This window comes from Cervus elaphus, chromosome 25, assembly GCF_910594005.1.
Source record: "Cervus elaphus chromosome 25, mCerEla1.1, whole genome shotgun sequence".
NCBI classification, from domain to species: Eukaryota; Metazoa; Chordata; class Mammalia; order Artiodactyla; family Cervidae; genus Cervus; species Cervus elaphus.
Genome location: NC_057839.1, coordinates 21264316 through 21278780, shown reverse-complemented (window position 1 = coordinate 21278780; position 14465 = coordinate 21264316). Strand labels below are relative to the sequence as shown.

At 40.3% G+C, this 14465-nt stretch overlaps 1 protein-coding gene across 1 annotated transcript in view; it reads left to right on the top strand.

Moving 5' to 3' along the window:
• NDUFAF2 (NADH:ubiquinone oxidoreductase complex assembly factor 2) overlaps positions 1–14465 on the top strand; it is a 162250-nt gene that overhangs the window by 96744 nt on the left and 51041 nt on the right. Inside the window, exon 2 of the mRNA XM_043887164.1 lies at positions 930–1019. Coding sequence (XP_043743099.1) covers positions 930–1019 — 90 coding nt within the window. The remainder of the gene's footprint in view (positions 1–929; positions 1020–14465) is intronic.

Genomic DNA, 14465 nt, shown 5'->3' with positions numbered 1-14465 from the left:
GACTGATGTTGAAGCTGAAACTCCAATACTTTGGCCACCTGATGCGAAGAGCTGACTCATTTGAAAAAACCCTGATGCTGGGAAAGATTGAGGGCAGGAGGAGAAGGGGACGATAGAGGATGAGATGGTTGGATGGCATCACCGACTCAATGGACATGAGTTTGGGTAAACTCCGGGAGTTGGTGATGGACAGGGAGACCTGGCATGCTGCGGTTAATGGGGTCACAAAGAGTTCGACACAACTAAGCGACTGAACTGAACTGAAGTAGTTTAGAAACTGCTTTTTCTGATATACCTAATTCTAAATGAAATCTCTTCTTTTTCCTGTTAATTCTCTTATTGTAGGAGGAAGTGTCGGAGAAAGCAATGGCACCCCACTCAAGTACTTTTGCCTGGAAAATCCCATGGACAGAGGAGCCTGGTAGGCTGTGGTCCATGGGGTCACACAGAGTCAGACACGACTGAAGTGACTTAGCAGCAGCAGCAGCAGGAGGAAGTGTGCAATATCTAAAGAGAAAATACTTCTCTTAGTAGCAACTGTGTCATGTGCTATGCTCTTAGCCGCTCGGTAGTGTTCAACTCTTTGCGATCCCTGGGATGTAATCTTCCAGGCTCCTCTGTCCATGAGGATTTTCCAGGCAAGAATACTGGAGTGGGTTGCCATGCCCTCCTCCAGGGGATCTTCCCAAACAGGGATTGAACTCAGCTCTCCCGCATTGCAAGCGGATTCTTCACCATCTGAGCCACCAGGGAAGCCCAGGAATACTGAAATGGTTAACCTATCCCTTCGCCAGGAGATCTTCCTGACCCAGGAATCGAAACAGGGTCTCCTGCGTTGCAGATGGATTCTTTACCAGCTGAGCTACCAGGAAAGTTCTGACTGTGCCATGGGTTCTTTTAAAAATGTAATACTCACTTTTGTCTTACAGGACAAACTATTCGAGAGAAAAGAATTGTAGAAGCAGCAAATAAAAGAGAAATAGACTATGAAGTGGGGGATATCCCAACAGAATGGGAAGGTAAGTTTCTGCTTTTAGTTGTAACTTCTGGAAAGCAAATTATTTATATATAAAATCATTAAGAACGTGCATAATTGCATGTTCATTCTCTTTGCAAAAACTTTTGCAATCTGAATTGATGAAACTTTTTTTAAGCTTTTGTATTTCTTTGAAAGTTGTGATGGTGTCACATTTCAGGAAGGGAACAGTGAGAACTCTGAAGCATTAGCAGAGCTCAGACTAGTGTGAGGGGAGCAAAGCTCGGTATATGCAGAATTGAAGGAGGCACCATTTTTGTATGCTGGTCCTAAACTTGCCAGCGTCATGATTTGAATTCTGTTTCTGTTTCATTCTCTGTCCATGTGAATTTCTTCCCAGGTGGCTCAGTGGTAAAGAATCCACTTGCCAAGCAGGAGACACAGGTTTGATTCCTGGGTTGGGAAGATACCCTGGAGAAGGAAATGGCAACACAGTCCAGTATTCTTGCCTGGAAAATCCCATGGACAGAGGAGCTGGGTGGGCTACAGTCCATGGACCTGCAAAGAGTCAGGTACAACTTAATGACTAAACAACAACCCACATGAACATCGGAAAGTAACTCATACTTCTCAGACTTAGTTTCCTCTTTTCTAAATTGTGGATAATACTTGTTTTAAATGCCATTTAGAATATTTGTTCAACTTAACAATTAGTTGCCCCCATGTTTAGAGAACGATGGACACTTGATCCCTGTCAGTACTCGGTAAGGTAAAAAATCAGAGAAAGAGCAAAATAATAGCAGTGTTTCCATATGACTGGGAATAGTAACTTATGAACTTGGTAGCCTTTGGGGGACTATCTTCAATCCACCCCTTGACCTTTGTTACAGAAAAAAACCTCTTTATCTCCTAAGAAGAAAATGGAAACCAGTCTGCAAAGAGAAGAACAATTAACCCTTGAACAACACAGGTTTTGTTTTTGTTTTTGCTTTTGTTTGTTTTTCTTGAACAACACAGGTTTGAAATAGGTCCACTTAGACACAGATTTTTTTCAGTAAGTTCGTGCTATGGCATTACGTGATCATTGGTTGGTTTATTCTGCTGATGCAGAACTGCAGATATGGAAATCTGACTGCAAAGTTATAGGTGGATTTTTAACTGCAAGGAAGTCAGTGCTCCTAACCCTGCGTGTAGAAAGACAGAATATTTCCTAGGTTTCCAGCAACTTTCCAGTTCCCAGTTCCATTTCTTTCTGAATGATGTTCAGCTGCAAGTTTGCCTTTGAGTTCTGTGTTATAAATTTTCCATTTTTCTTTATTAGTTCTTAACCTAGTGCTTGGCACATAGTAAGTGCTCAGTAAGTATATATTGAATACTTAAAACTCTTGCTTGTTATTTGCAGCTAAAGAAAACTTAACTAAAATACCAGTTGTGTTCAGTTGCTCAGTCATGTCTGACTCTTTGCAACCCCATGAACTGCTGCCCTTCAGGCTCCTCTATCCATGGAATTTTCCAGGCAAGAATACTGGAGTGGGTTGCCATTTCCTACTCCAGGGGATCTTCCCCACTCAGGGATCGAACCTGCAACTCCTTTGCATTGCAGGCAGATTCTTTACCACTGCATTGCAGGCAGATTCTTTGCCACTGAGCCACCTGGGAAGCCCCATGCCTATCTTTTATATCACTTAACATTTGCCAAGTGTTTACTTGTATACCTGGTATTATGCCATTGCTTTAAATCATTATATATATAGCACACTATATATGCTCAGTCACTCAGTTGTGTCCAACTCTCTGCGACCCCAGGGACTGTATGTAGCCCACCAGGCTCCTGTGTCCATGGGATTCTCCAGGCAAGAATACTGGAGTGGGTTGCCATTGCCTTCTCCAGGGGATCTTCCTGACCCGGGGATCAAACCTGTGTCTCCTGTGTTTCTTGCATTGGCAGGCAGGTTCTTTACCACTATAATCCTATGAGGTAGCCATGGCAGTTTTACCCATTTAATCTAAGTTCTAGAAATATTAGATAAATTGCCTGGGTGATACAGCTATGCACAGTAAGCAGTCAGCCCTTTGTTTTCTAGTGGGTTTAGTATAATACCTTACACATGGTAGGTATCGTCATTGAGTTATTTTTATGTCAGCATGTAAGTGTAAACATGTCCCTGGAAATATCTTTTCTATTTTTCCTTATTAACTATGAAAATAGTAGAACTATGAGAAGAGAACTTAAAAACAGGCTTTTTGAAGAAATACAGAATATAAACTGGCAACTTCTAGGGGTAATTGAGCTTTCTTATTTTAACAGATTCCAGTGTTATAAGCTACATTTGAAATTCTCAGATGATGTCTCCCACCTTCCTATAGTGAACCTATTTTTAATCATTTTTCCAATAATAATATAGAATTAAAATGTTTATAGAAATAAAGAAATAGGTAATGACTCATTTTTGAGTGTTTGAGACTTTCAGAAAATCAGAATGAAATTCTGATGCTTTTTATGGGTTTGTCCTGATCTAGTAATTCAGCATAACTGTCCTGTGGCTCATACCCTTAAAATATATGTATCATCTAAGCACTGAAACAAAAATTATTTTTATAGTGTTACATATCAATTAAATGTAAAAAATAAGAACTCCATGAGTGAAGTGAGTTAGAAAGAGAAAGAGAAATATTGTATTCTAACACACATATATGAAATCTAGAAAAATGGTACTGAAGAATTTATTTACAGGGCAGCAATGGAGAAACGGGCATAGAGAATAGACTTATGGACATGGGGAGAGGGGAGGAGAGGGTGAGATGTATGGAAGAGTAACAGGGAAACTTACATTACCATATGTAAGATAGAGAGCCAACGGGAACTTGCTGTGTGGCTCAGGAAACTCAAACAGGGGCTCTGTATCAACCTAGAGGGGTGGGATGGGGAGGGAGGTGGGAGGGAGGTTCAAAAGCGAGGGGGTTTGTATATATATACCTATGGCTGATTCATGTTGAGGTTTGACAGAAAACAACAAAAGTCTGTAAAGCAATTATCCTTCAATTAAAAAATTAAAAAAATAAAACTCCATGCCATGAAAAAGTAAAGTAAAATATAAATATATACACAAAACACTGTATACAGGAAAGGAAAGAGAAAAAACTTAAATAACGTCAACCACAAATGAATCTAAAGTATTTTCAGGTCCAAATGAATATTATGTTTAATTATTAGTAGTAGAGTACAGGTTCCCACAAGCTGCATTTTCTGCCACAATATGTGTTAAACGGTTCAACCTTTTCATCTGTTTATATACTGAACATCTATTGAAGATCTCTGAATTCATGAAGTTTACATTCTGGAGTGGGAAACAATAAACCAGATAAATAACTACATGGTATGTTATTGGCCCCAGAAAATAAATCTGATAAAGGGAGTAGGGAGTGTTGGGGAGGGTTTTGCAGTTTTAAGTAGTTTTTAAAAATGGCCTTGTTGAGAACTTGGCTTTTGAATAAAGGCAGAGCAAGAAGCTGGTCCTGCTGATAAGCAGCAGAGGAGCATTCCTGGAGAACCAGGGCTGAAGCCCTGAGGCAGGAGCATGCTCTGGTCTTTAAGGAACAGCGTGGAGACCAGTGTGGCTGGTAGCAGGTGAGGTTAGAAAAGCAACAGGACGCCCAGTCTTGCAGTCCTTTTGTAAGGACTCTGGCTTTTACTCTGAGATTGGAAGGCAGTGGAAGGTTTGAAAAGAGTACTCTATACTCTGAGTTACATTTAACAGGATCACTGTGGCTGCTGCATTGCAGAGAGACTGGCAGGGGAGGGGGTTGGCACATAAGCAAACCTTAGAGACAGGATGCTCTCGAAATAATTCAGGCAAGAGCTGACTGTGGCATGGACCAGAGTAACAGTGTGAGTGGAAAGAAGTAGTTGCTTTCTGGATCTCTTGTAAAAGTAAAGCCAGTGAGATTTGCTGACACACTGGATGTGGAAAGTGAGAGAACAGTCAGTGCTGACTTAAACTTTTGGACCTCACCTGAGAAAGGGCAGTTGCTGTTGACTGAATGGGGCAAGACTGGGAGGAGCAAATTTGTGAGAAGAAACTAAACCAGTTTTGAAAATGAAGCTTGAGATAACTATTAGATATCCAGGTACAGATATTAAGTTGTATATAAGAATTTAGTGGAAAAGTTTGGACTGGCAATAAAACGTGAAGTTGACCGCATATAAATGGTAATGAAAAGCCAGGAGATAGGATGAGATCACAGAGGACATATGTAAATAGAAAGTGAGAAGTTCATAGAGTATGACCCAGCAATCCCACTGCTGGCCACATATCTGGAGAAAAACATAAAAATACCCTAATGTTCGTTTCAGTACTATTTGCAGTAACTACGACATGGAAGCAACCTAAGTGTCCATCAACAGATGTATGGATAAGGAAGATGTGGTTAAAAAGAAACAGGATGTGGTACAATGGAATACTACTCAGCCATAAAAAGAGCAAAATATGCCATTTGCAGCAAGATGAATGGGATTATCATACTCATCTCAAGATGAATGAGATTATCATACTAAGTGAAGTGAGTCAAACATCATATAATATTGCTTATATTTGGAATCTAAAAATATAGTACAAACAGACTTATTTACAAAACAGAAATAGTGCCACAAATGTAGAAAACAAATTTATGGTTAAGAAAGGCCAAAGGGGAGGTGGAAGGGATAAATTAGGCGTTTGGGATTAACATATACACACTGTGTGTATGTGTGCATGTGCTCAGTCATGTCTGACTCTTTGCGCCCCCGTGGTCTGTAGCCCACTGGGTTTCTCTGTCCATGGGGTTTCCCAGGCAAGGATACTGGAGTAGGTTGCCATGCCCTCCTCCAGGCGATCTTCCTTATCCAGGGATTGAGCCTGCATCTCTTGTATTTCCTGCATTGGCAGGCAGATTCTTTACCACTAGTCCTGGGAAGCCCATATACACACTACTATGTATATACAATAGATAACTAATAAGGACCTAGTATATAGCAAAGGGAACTCTACTCAATATTCTGTAATAACCTATTAATACATGGGAAAATAATCTAAAAAGAATGGATATATGTGTATGTATAACTGAACACCTGAAGTTCACTTTTCACCTGAAACTGACAACCTTGTAAATCAACTATTGTTGTTGTTGTTGTTTAGTCACTGAGTCTTGGCCGACTCTTTCGTGACCCCATGGACTGTAGCCCACCAGGTTCCTCTGTCCATGGGATTTTGCAGACAAGAAAGACAAGAATACTGGAGTGGGTTGCCATTTCCTTCTCCGGACATCTTCCTGACTCAGGGATCAAATCTGTGTCTCACAAATTCCTTACCTTTGAGCCCCCAGAGAGGCCCCAAATCACCTATACTCCAATTGAAAAAAAAGAATTAAAGAGAAAAAAGAAAGAAAGCGAGAAGTTCAAAGACTGAGCCCTAGGTTTTTCTAAAGTTTAGAGACAATGAAGACAAAAAGGAGCAGCCAGAAAAGTAGGAGGAAAAAAGGAAAAGTTTCAAGAAGAAACAGGTGATCAACCATGTCAAATGAGGACCAAGAATTAATTCTTTGCTTGAAGAACAGATCACCGATCCTGACAAAAATAGTTCTGTAGAGTGTTAGGAAGAAAAGCCTTTAGAAGAAAGAATAGCAAGGGAAAATTTCAAGAGAGTGAGTATAGGTAATGCTTATGAGAATTTATCTGTAAAAAACAAAGGAGAACGTTGAGGGTGTACCTGGGTGGGAAAGTGGAATTGAGAGGAATTGGATTGTGTTTTTAAAGACAATAGAAGTAACCAAATTTTGTAATAGTGATGAGAAAGTTCCAGTTGAAAAGGAAGCATTAATGACACAGGAGAAAGACCTTGAGAAAGCAAGATGGGACAGAATCTAATACACTTGTGGAAGAATTGGCCTTTGATAAGAGCATGCAAAGTTCATCAGGAGGAATAGCAGAAAAGTAGAGCATATTGTCTTAGATAGAGGTAGATCAGTAGATGTGGTGATAACTTGTGTAAATTCCTTTTTGATTCCTCCAAATGAAGCACAGAGAGATTAAATAGCTCCCTAAATACAAAGAGCAGCTATAGCCATGATTTGAACCCAAATTATCTGTCTCCCTGGTGGCTCAGATGGTAAAGAATCTGCCCACAATGCTGGAGACCCAGGTTTGATTCCAGAGTCGGGAAGATTGGACTTGACTGAGCAACTTTCACCCTCACTTTTGTCTGTCTCCACAGTCTTTACTCTTAATATTATCTTGTATTGCCCACCTCATAATGATGAGGCCTATTTCTACTTACCCTTCAATTATTAGAGTAAACATGAATTTCTTTGGAAGTCTTTCCGACCCCACCCCTCAGCCCCTAGTGCTAAGTGGTATATTCATTTAATGTTTTTCATCTGACTTTATGCCTCCCCCCAAACATAACACAACACACTGTAGAATACTGTCTTAGAATATTCACTGTAGAATATCTACCTCTTCTCCCTGGACTTGAAGATTCTTTAGAATAGTCATTACCTTGTTCATCATTATATTTTTAGGGCCTAGTTCAGCACTTAACATAAAATAAGTGCAAGCTCAATCAACATTTGATGAATGAATGTATTTTAAATTGAAACTACACGAGGAAGAAACATTTTGGGGACTTAGCTGACATGCTGAAAATAGTCCATTTTAAAAAGAAAGACATGAAATGGCACACCAAAGCAGTTGGTTCCAAACATAAAGGACACTCAATGTTCAGATGTGGGAGGTAGTATAGTACTAGCTATTGAACTTTCTTATAAAGTTTCAGGGACCCTTTAAGTTTCATCCATGTTATGATATATAGTTCTTATACAGAGCATCTCAAAAGCTTTATCTTTCTGATTCAGATCACAGTTTATCTTCCTTTTTCCTGTTTTGTTGTTTTTGGTAAGTTTAAACTAGTCTTTTGTTGTCAATAATAAACATTGTTAATAAGAACCCTAAAAAAACATGCAAAGTAGAGTGTAATAGGAAGAGACAGAAAGGTTCTGATCCAGTATTTATTTTTAATGGAATGTTAAACTTAACCACACATACTCATTAAAATGTAAAAAATAAATTTCAAAATAAAGTCAGGTAAAAATTAATTTCCAGATATATTAATCCATACCTGTCTATCCTTAACATAATAGTGAATATCTCAGTATAAAAGTACTTTCATTGCTTTATTATTAATAAATAATAATTGTTTAACATGCTTTTCTTAAGTCACAGGAACATCAGACACAGATGGAGCCTTAAAGGACTACCCACCAATAATTTTCAAAATAAACTTCAAAAACTAATGTAAGGGCATGTCCCAGCATCAGAAGACCTGAGTTATGCTCAGGTCCTCCAATGTCCATTTATTATGTTGGTCATCTTGGGCAGATTGATTTACCTCTGTTTTTGATCTGTCAAATTAAAAGGCTGGGTTCAGTATCCGTTAAGGCCCCACCTATGTCTGATATTCTGTGATTGTATGAATCTAGAATTATCTCTAATCAACTGATGTCCCAATTCAAAGTCTCCAGACCTACTGTAAAACCAAATTGCTTGGCTGGGAATTATTGAGAGTTTATGGTGATTTCCTTTATTAGATGATAGGATAGCTGCATGTATTAATTATCTATTGCTGCTTAACAAATTACCCCCAAAATTAGAGGCCTAAAATGATGAACTTTTATTATCTCACAGTTCTGAGTCAGGAATCTAGGCATGGCTTAAGTGGATCTTCTGTCTTAGGGTCTCTACCAAGCCTGCAGACAAGGTGTTGGCCTGGGCTGCAGTCATCTCAGTGCTTCTCTCAGGGCCCATCTGTTTTGAAGCTCATTCACATGGTTTTGTCAGGCTGTGGAAGATCTATTTTCAAGCTCACTAAGATGGCCATTGCCTGGCTTCAGGTTCTTCCTAGCTATTTGACTTAGGGCCTTAGTTCCCTGATAAATTTAGCTTTCTAAGTCTTGATATCAGGTACTGTTAGTCCTCCTTTTTTGAAGTTGTTTTCGCTATTTGAGATCCTTTGTATTTTCATATGGATTTCAGAATCACTTTGTTAATTTCTGTAAAAATACCTCCTGGGCTTTTGGTTTGGATTGTGTTGAATCTATAGATCTCTTTGCAGAGAACTAATATCTTAACAACAAGGATCTCTTGACGCCTGAATATTGTATATCTCTTCATTTAACTTAGGCATTATTTAATTTCTCTCATCAGAGTTTGTAGCTTTCATTGTACCTATATTGCACATTTCTTGTCAGATTTTTTCCTAACCACTTCATATTTTTGATGCTATCATAATGATAATATTTTTCAAGTTTAATTTCTCATTATCAAATAAATATTCAGTAGGCTTTTTATATTGATTTTGTATCCATTACCTTGCTAAATTCAGTTATTAATTATAGTAGCCTTTTAAAAATAATTCCATCAGATTTTCTATGTAAAAGATCATGTTGTTTGTGAATAAAACATTTTTCTTAATTCTTTCCAACTTGGATTTCTTTAATTTGTTTTATGCTCACTGATTGGCATTGGCTAGAACCTCCAATAAACTGTCTAGTAGGGAAGAGATAAGAGTGAACAGTCTTGTCTTATTCCTTATGTTTTACTTTTTTAAATATATTTTTGAGTTATCTAAAATTTTGTTTAAAATTTTTATATCTGTGTTCTTGAGGGATACTAGTTAGTAATTCTTTTGTTCTTGTCTTTTTGTGATTTTGGTGTCAGGGTAATGCTAATCTCGTGAAATGCATTTGGATGTATTCCTTCTTCACAAGTCTGTAAGAGTTTGTGTCGAGTTATACTACCTCTTTAGGGCTTCCGTGGTACAGCTCTACTGGTAAAAAAAATCCACCTGAAAGGTGGGAGACCTGGGTTTTACCCCTGGATTGGGAAGATCCCCTGGAGGAGGGAATGTCTACCCACTCCAGTGTTCTGGCCTGGAGAATTCCATGGACTGTATAGTCCATGGGGTCACAAAGAGTCTGATATGACTGAAGCAATTTGGCATAATTTATATACTAGACAGGATATTCAGGTTATCTGTTTCTTCTTGAATGATCTTTGGTAGGTTGTATTTTCCAAAGAATCTGCCATTTCATCTAAGTTTCCAAAATTTTTTTGGCATAAAACGGACCATAGTATTATCTTATTTTTCTTTTAATAGCTTCAGAAGCTGTGTGGTGTTAACCTCTTTCATTCCTAGATGTTATAGCTACAGTGGGTACCCCCAGATTCTGTATTGAAGTTGTAACCCCTAGTACCTCAGACTAGAGGCTTCTCAGGTGGCGCTAGTGGTAAAGAATTCACCTGCCAATCCAGGATTTGCAAGAGAAATGGGTTTGATCCCTGGGTCGAGAAGATCCCCTGAAGTACGAAGTGGCAACCTATTCCAGTATTCTTGCCTGGGACAGAGGAGCCTGGTGGGCTACAAAGTCATGGGGTCACAAAAAGTTGGACCCAACTGAGTGACTGAGCACACCTCAGGCTATATTGAGAGACAGTCTTTAGAGGGGATTAAGTTAAACTGAGGTTCTTAGGACAAGTCTTAATCCAATATGACTAATGTCCTTATAAGAAAAGTCCATTAGGACAGAGGTGTGAACAGAGGGGAGACCTTGTGAAGACAGAGGGAGAAGACTGCAATCTATAAGCCAAGGAGAAAAGCCTCAGAAGAAACCAACTTTGCCACCACCTTGATCTCAGTCTTTCAGTATTCAGAATGTGTGAGTCTTTAAGTGTGAGTCTGAGATTTTTCAGTGTCAGGGATGTTTTTAGAACGGATGCCTACTACAGTTTTCCTCAGTGTGTGTTGGCCATTATCCCTTGATAGGGGATGTCATCGGTATTGTGGGGACCAGAGCCTGCAACTGGATGTTGAGTGGGGTCTCTTCTTTGTTCTGTGGTTGTCACAGCCCTGTCTGGGGCAGAATCTGCTCCCCACTTGTTGGAGTAGAAGCCCCCAGGTCCGTTTCTGAATTACAGTGTGAGGTAGGTGGGACCAGAGTACTTTCACTGGGAGAGGAGCTACCGAGAATTCCAAGACATGCATTCTCTGGTGTTGCCAGTCACTGAGGTGTACATTTACAAAGTGCAGTCTTGTGGGCACTGACCTGGGCCCCTCCTCATCCACTGGAATGTAGGCAGTCGGCCCAGAAGTCCCTCAGGCACAGTGCTCACACGGCCACCAACACAGCTCTGATGGCACAGATCCGCTGAAGTTAGGTACTAGGACTCGCCGTGAAAGTGAAGTCACTCAGTCGTGTCCAACTCTTTGCGACCACATGGACTGTAGCCCACCAGGCTCCTCCATCCATGGGGTTTTCCAGGCAAGAATACTGGAGTAGATTGCCATTTCCTTCTCCAGGGGATTCCCAACCCAGGGATCGAACCTGGGTCTCCTGCATTGCAAGCCCATGAGGACCTGCCATAGTTGCGTGTATTCTCACACCTGGCCCCACTGTGGGAGTTGCAGGGTCAGCCCAGTACCCATCTGCGCTTGTACGTGTGCACACTTGCAGAGCCTGCGGCTGCTAGTGCCAGACCTGCACACCCACAGGAGTACCAGTAATTCCCTCGGATGTCCTGAGGGTGCTGAGCTTACCTAGGCGCCAGCTCGTAAATCCTCCAAAGACGCCAGGACGTGGCTCAGATTTCAACCCCACCTCCACATGTAGGCCGCCCACAGGCACTTGCACACTGCCAGACCTCTTAGAGGCGGAGCTGCACCTGCTGTGAGTACCCAGGAGCGAGAGAGAGGCTGCTGTGGTGGGGCTGCGACAGCCGGCCAGCCTCCTGCCTTTTGCACACCCCTGTTGGAGGCCTGGGCCACGCTGCAGACTGTCTCTGGGCAGCCAGCCCCAGTCCTTTCCCCAGGGCAGTCCACTGAAGTTGAGTTTCAGCACCCAGCCCCTGTGCACACCAGCAGAAGACCCACATCTTGGTCTGGGTAGTGCAGTGAGGTGGTCAGGACCATCTGTGCTGGTGCTTCTCAGGTCTGCCTGCCACAAGCCAGCGGCTGCACTTTCCTCTGAGCCTCTGGAGTGCCCTGTCTGTCCTGGCTGACCTCCCAGCTGTTGAAGGCAGTTCCCAGGGTAAAGGAACCTTTCTTCTTTCACAGCTCCCTCCCAGGGGCTCAGGTCCCGTCCCTATTTCTTTTCTTTTTTTTCTCTCATCCTTCCCTGTTACATGGTGATCATTCTTGCAGCTTTGGATGTGTGAGATCTTCTGACCCTGTTCAGTAAGTATTCTGTGAGAACTGTTCCACGTGCACATTTGTTTGATGTATTTGTTGGAGGAGGTGAGCTCCACAGTATTCTGTTCCACCATCTTGATCTTTCCCCCCCTTCTAGTTCTGAGGCTTGTTTATGATTCAGTTGTATTTCCCTTTGTGGGTTGTCGGCTATATTCCTTTGATTTCTTATTTTAGTGGCTGCCTCAGGTTTTGTAGACTACCATCTTCAACATATCAGAGTCTTTCTTTATGTAGTTATTCTACTTCATACAGAGTACAAGAACCTTATAGAAGTATATTACCATTTTTTCTTTCTAACATTTCTGTTACTGTTATGTATTTTAGTTCCCCATATGTTATAATCTACAGTCTACATCATTTTTATTGAAACAGTGAGCTAGCACTTAGAGATGTTTAATTAATAAGAGAAATATAACATTTATCCATATTGTTAGCATTTCTAATGTTCTTCAGTCCTGTTTGGAGATCCAGATTTCCATCTGGAATTATTTTCTTTTAGTCTATAAGACTTCCTTTAACATTTCTTTAAATGTGAGTCTACTGGCGTTGAACTCTTTCAACTTTTGCATGTCTGAGATATATTTTTAAAGGTGTTTTAAAGATATTTCTCTGCATGTAACATTCTAGGTTGATAGCTGCTTTGCTGTCTGTAGTTTTAACATATTCTACCTTACATGGTTTCTGTTGAGAAATCTGTTGTCATGCTTGTCTTTATCCGTATTTATGTGATATGTATTTTTTCCTTTGGCTGATTTAAAGTTTTTCTTTTTTTAACTGGTTTTGAGCAATTTGATTATGATGTACCATAATATAATCTCTTGTGCTTAATGTTTCTTGAGCTTCTTAGACCTACTGATTTGGTTTCCATCAAATTTAGAAGAATTTTGGCCACCATTTCTTCAAACATTTTTCCTGTGTTCTGCTTTGTCCTGTCTTTCCGGTCCTCCATTCACAGCGTTAAGCTGCTCAAAGCTGTATCACAGCTCACAGATGTTCTGTTTACTTGTAGAAGCTTTTTTCTCTTTGAGTTTCAGTTTGTATAGTTTCTCTTGCTGTATCTTCAAGTTCACTAATATTTTCCTTCACAATGTCAAATAACTATTCATCCATCCAGAGTATTTTTCATGTTGGCATTGTAGTTTTCATCTCTACCAGTTTGATATGGGTCTGTTTTGTATCTCCAGGTCTCTGCTTAACATGTTCAAACTTTCGCTTAGCTTTTTGAACATATGGGGTGCGGTTGTAACTGTTTTAATGTTCTTGTCTTCTAATTCTACCATCTGTATCTGTTTTCAGTTGGTTTGGGTAAGTTGATTTTTTTTCTCCTCAGTATGGGAAGCGTTTTTCTGCTTCTTTGTTTGCTCGGCAATATCTGATTGGATGTCAGACATTTAAATTTTTTGCCTAATTGGATAGTGGATATTTCTGTGTTCGTGTGTGTGTGTATGTGTATATATGTATATTTGAGCTTTGTTCTGAGACAGTTACATTACTGGGAAACAGGTTGATTCTTTCAGGGCTGACTTTTAGATTTGTTAGATGGGACTAGAGCGTAGTTTAATCTACAACTAATAATTCTGCACTGTTGATGCAAATCATTTCTCAGCACTCTACTCTGCCCCGTCGATAAAGAGGTTTTCCACTCTGGTGGTGGAAATTGACATTGCTTTTGACCCTTTGCAAATCCTGAGTTCTGTTCCTTCTGATCCTTTTCAAGTGGTTCTCTTCCTGACGTCCAGAGTTCCTCGCTCACCTGAACTGAGCAGTGCTCTGCTGAATACTTGGTCTTCTGCCGATCTCCATCCAGAGTATAGTCTCTGTAGCAGTTTCCTGTCTGGTAGTCTATCCTGTGAATTTTAGGCACCCTGTTCTCCCTGGACTCTCAGCCTCATCTCCATAATTTAGATAGCATGGTGGGTTTTGGCTGGATCCCCTCCCTCTTGCCACAGCCTAGAAACTGTCAGAGCATTGAGCTGAGGCAATTGTAAGGGTAATTCTTGTTTACTTTGCATTCTCAGGGACCACAGTATTTATTACTCAATGGCTAGTCTTGAAAATTGCTATTTCATATCATTTGTCCCTGTTGCTCCATCTTGGGTAGAAGTGGAAGACAGCTTTCTTTCAGTGAGCTTAATGCATTTGAGATTCATTTGTTCTTGCATGAATCAGTAGTTTATTCCTTTTTATTGCTGAGTAGAATTCTATCGTGTTGA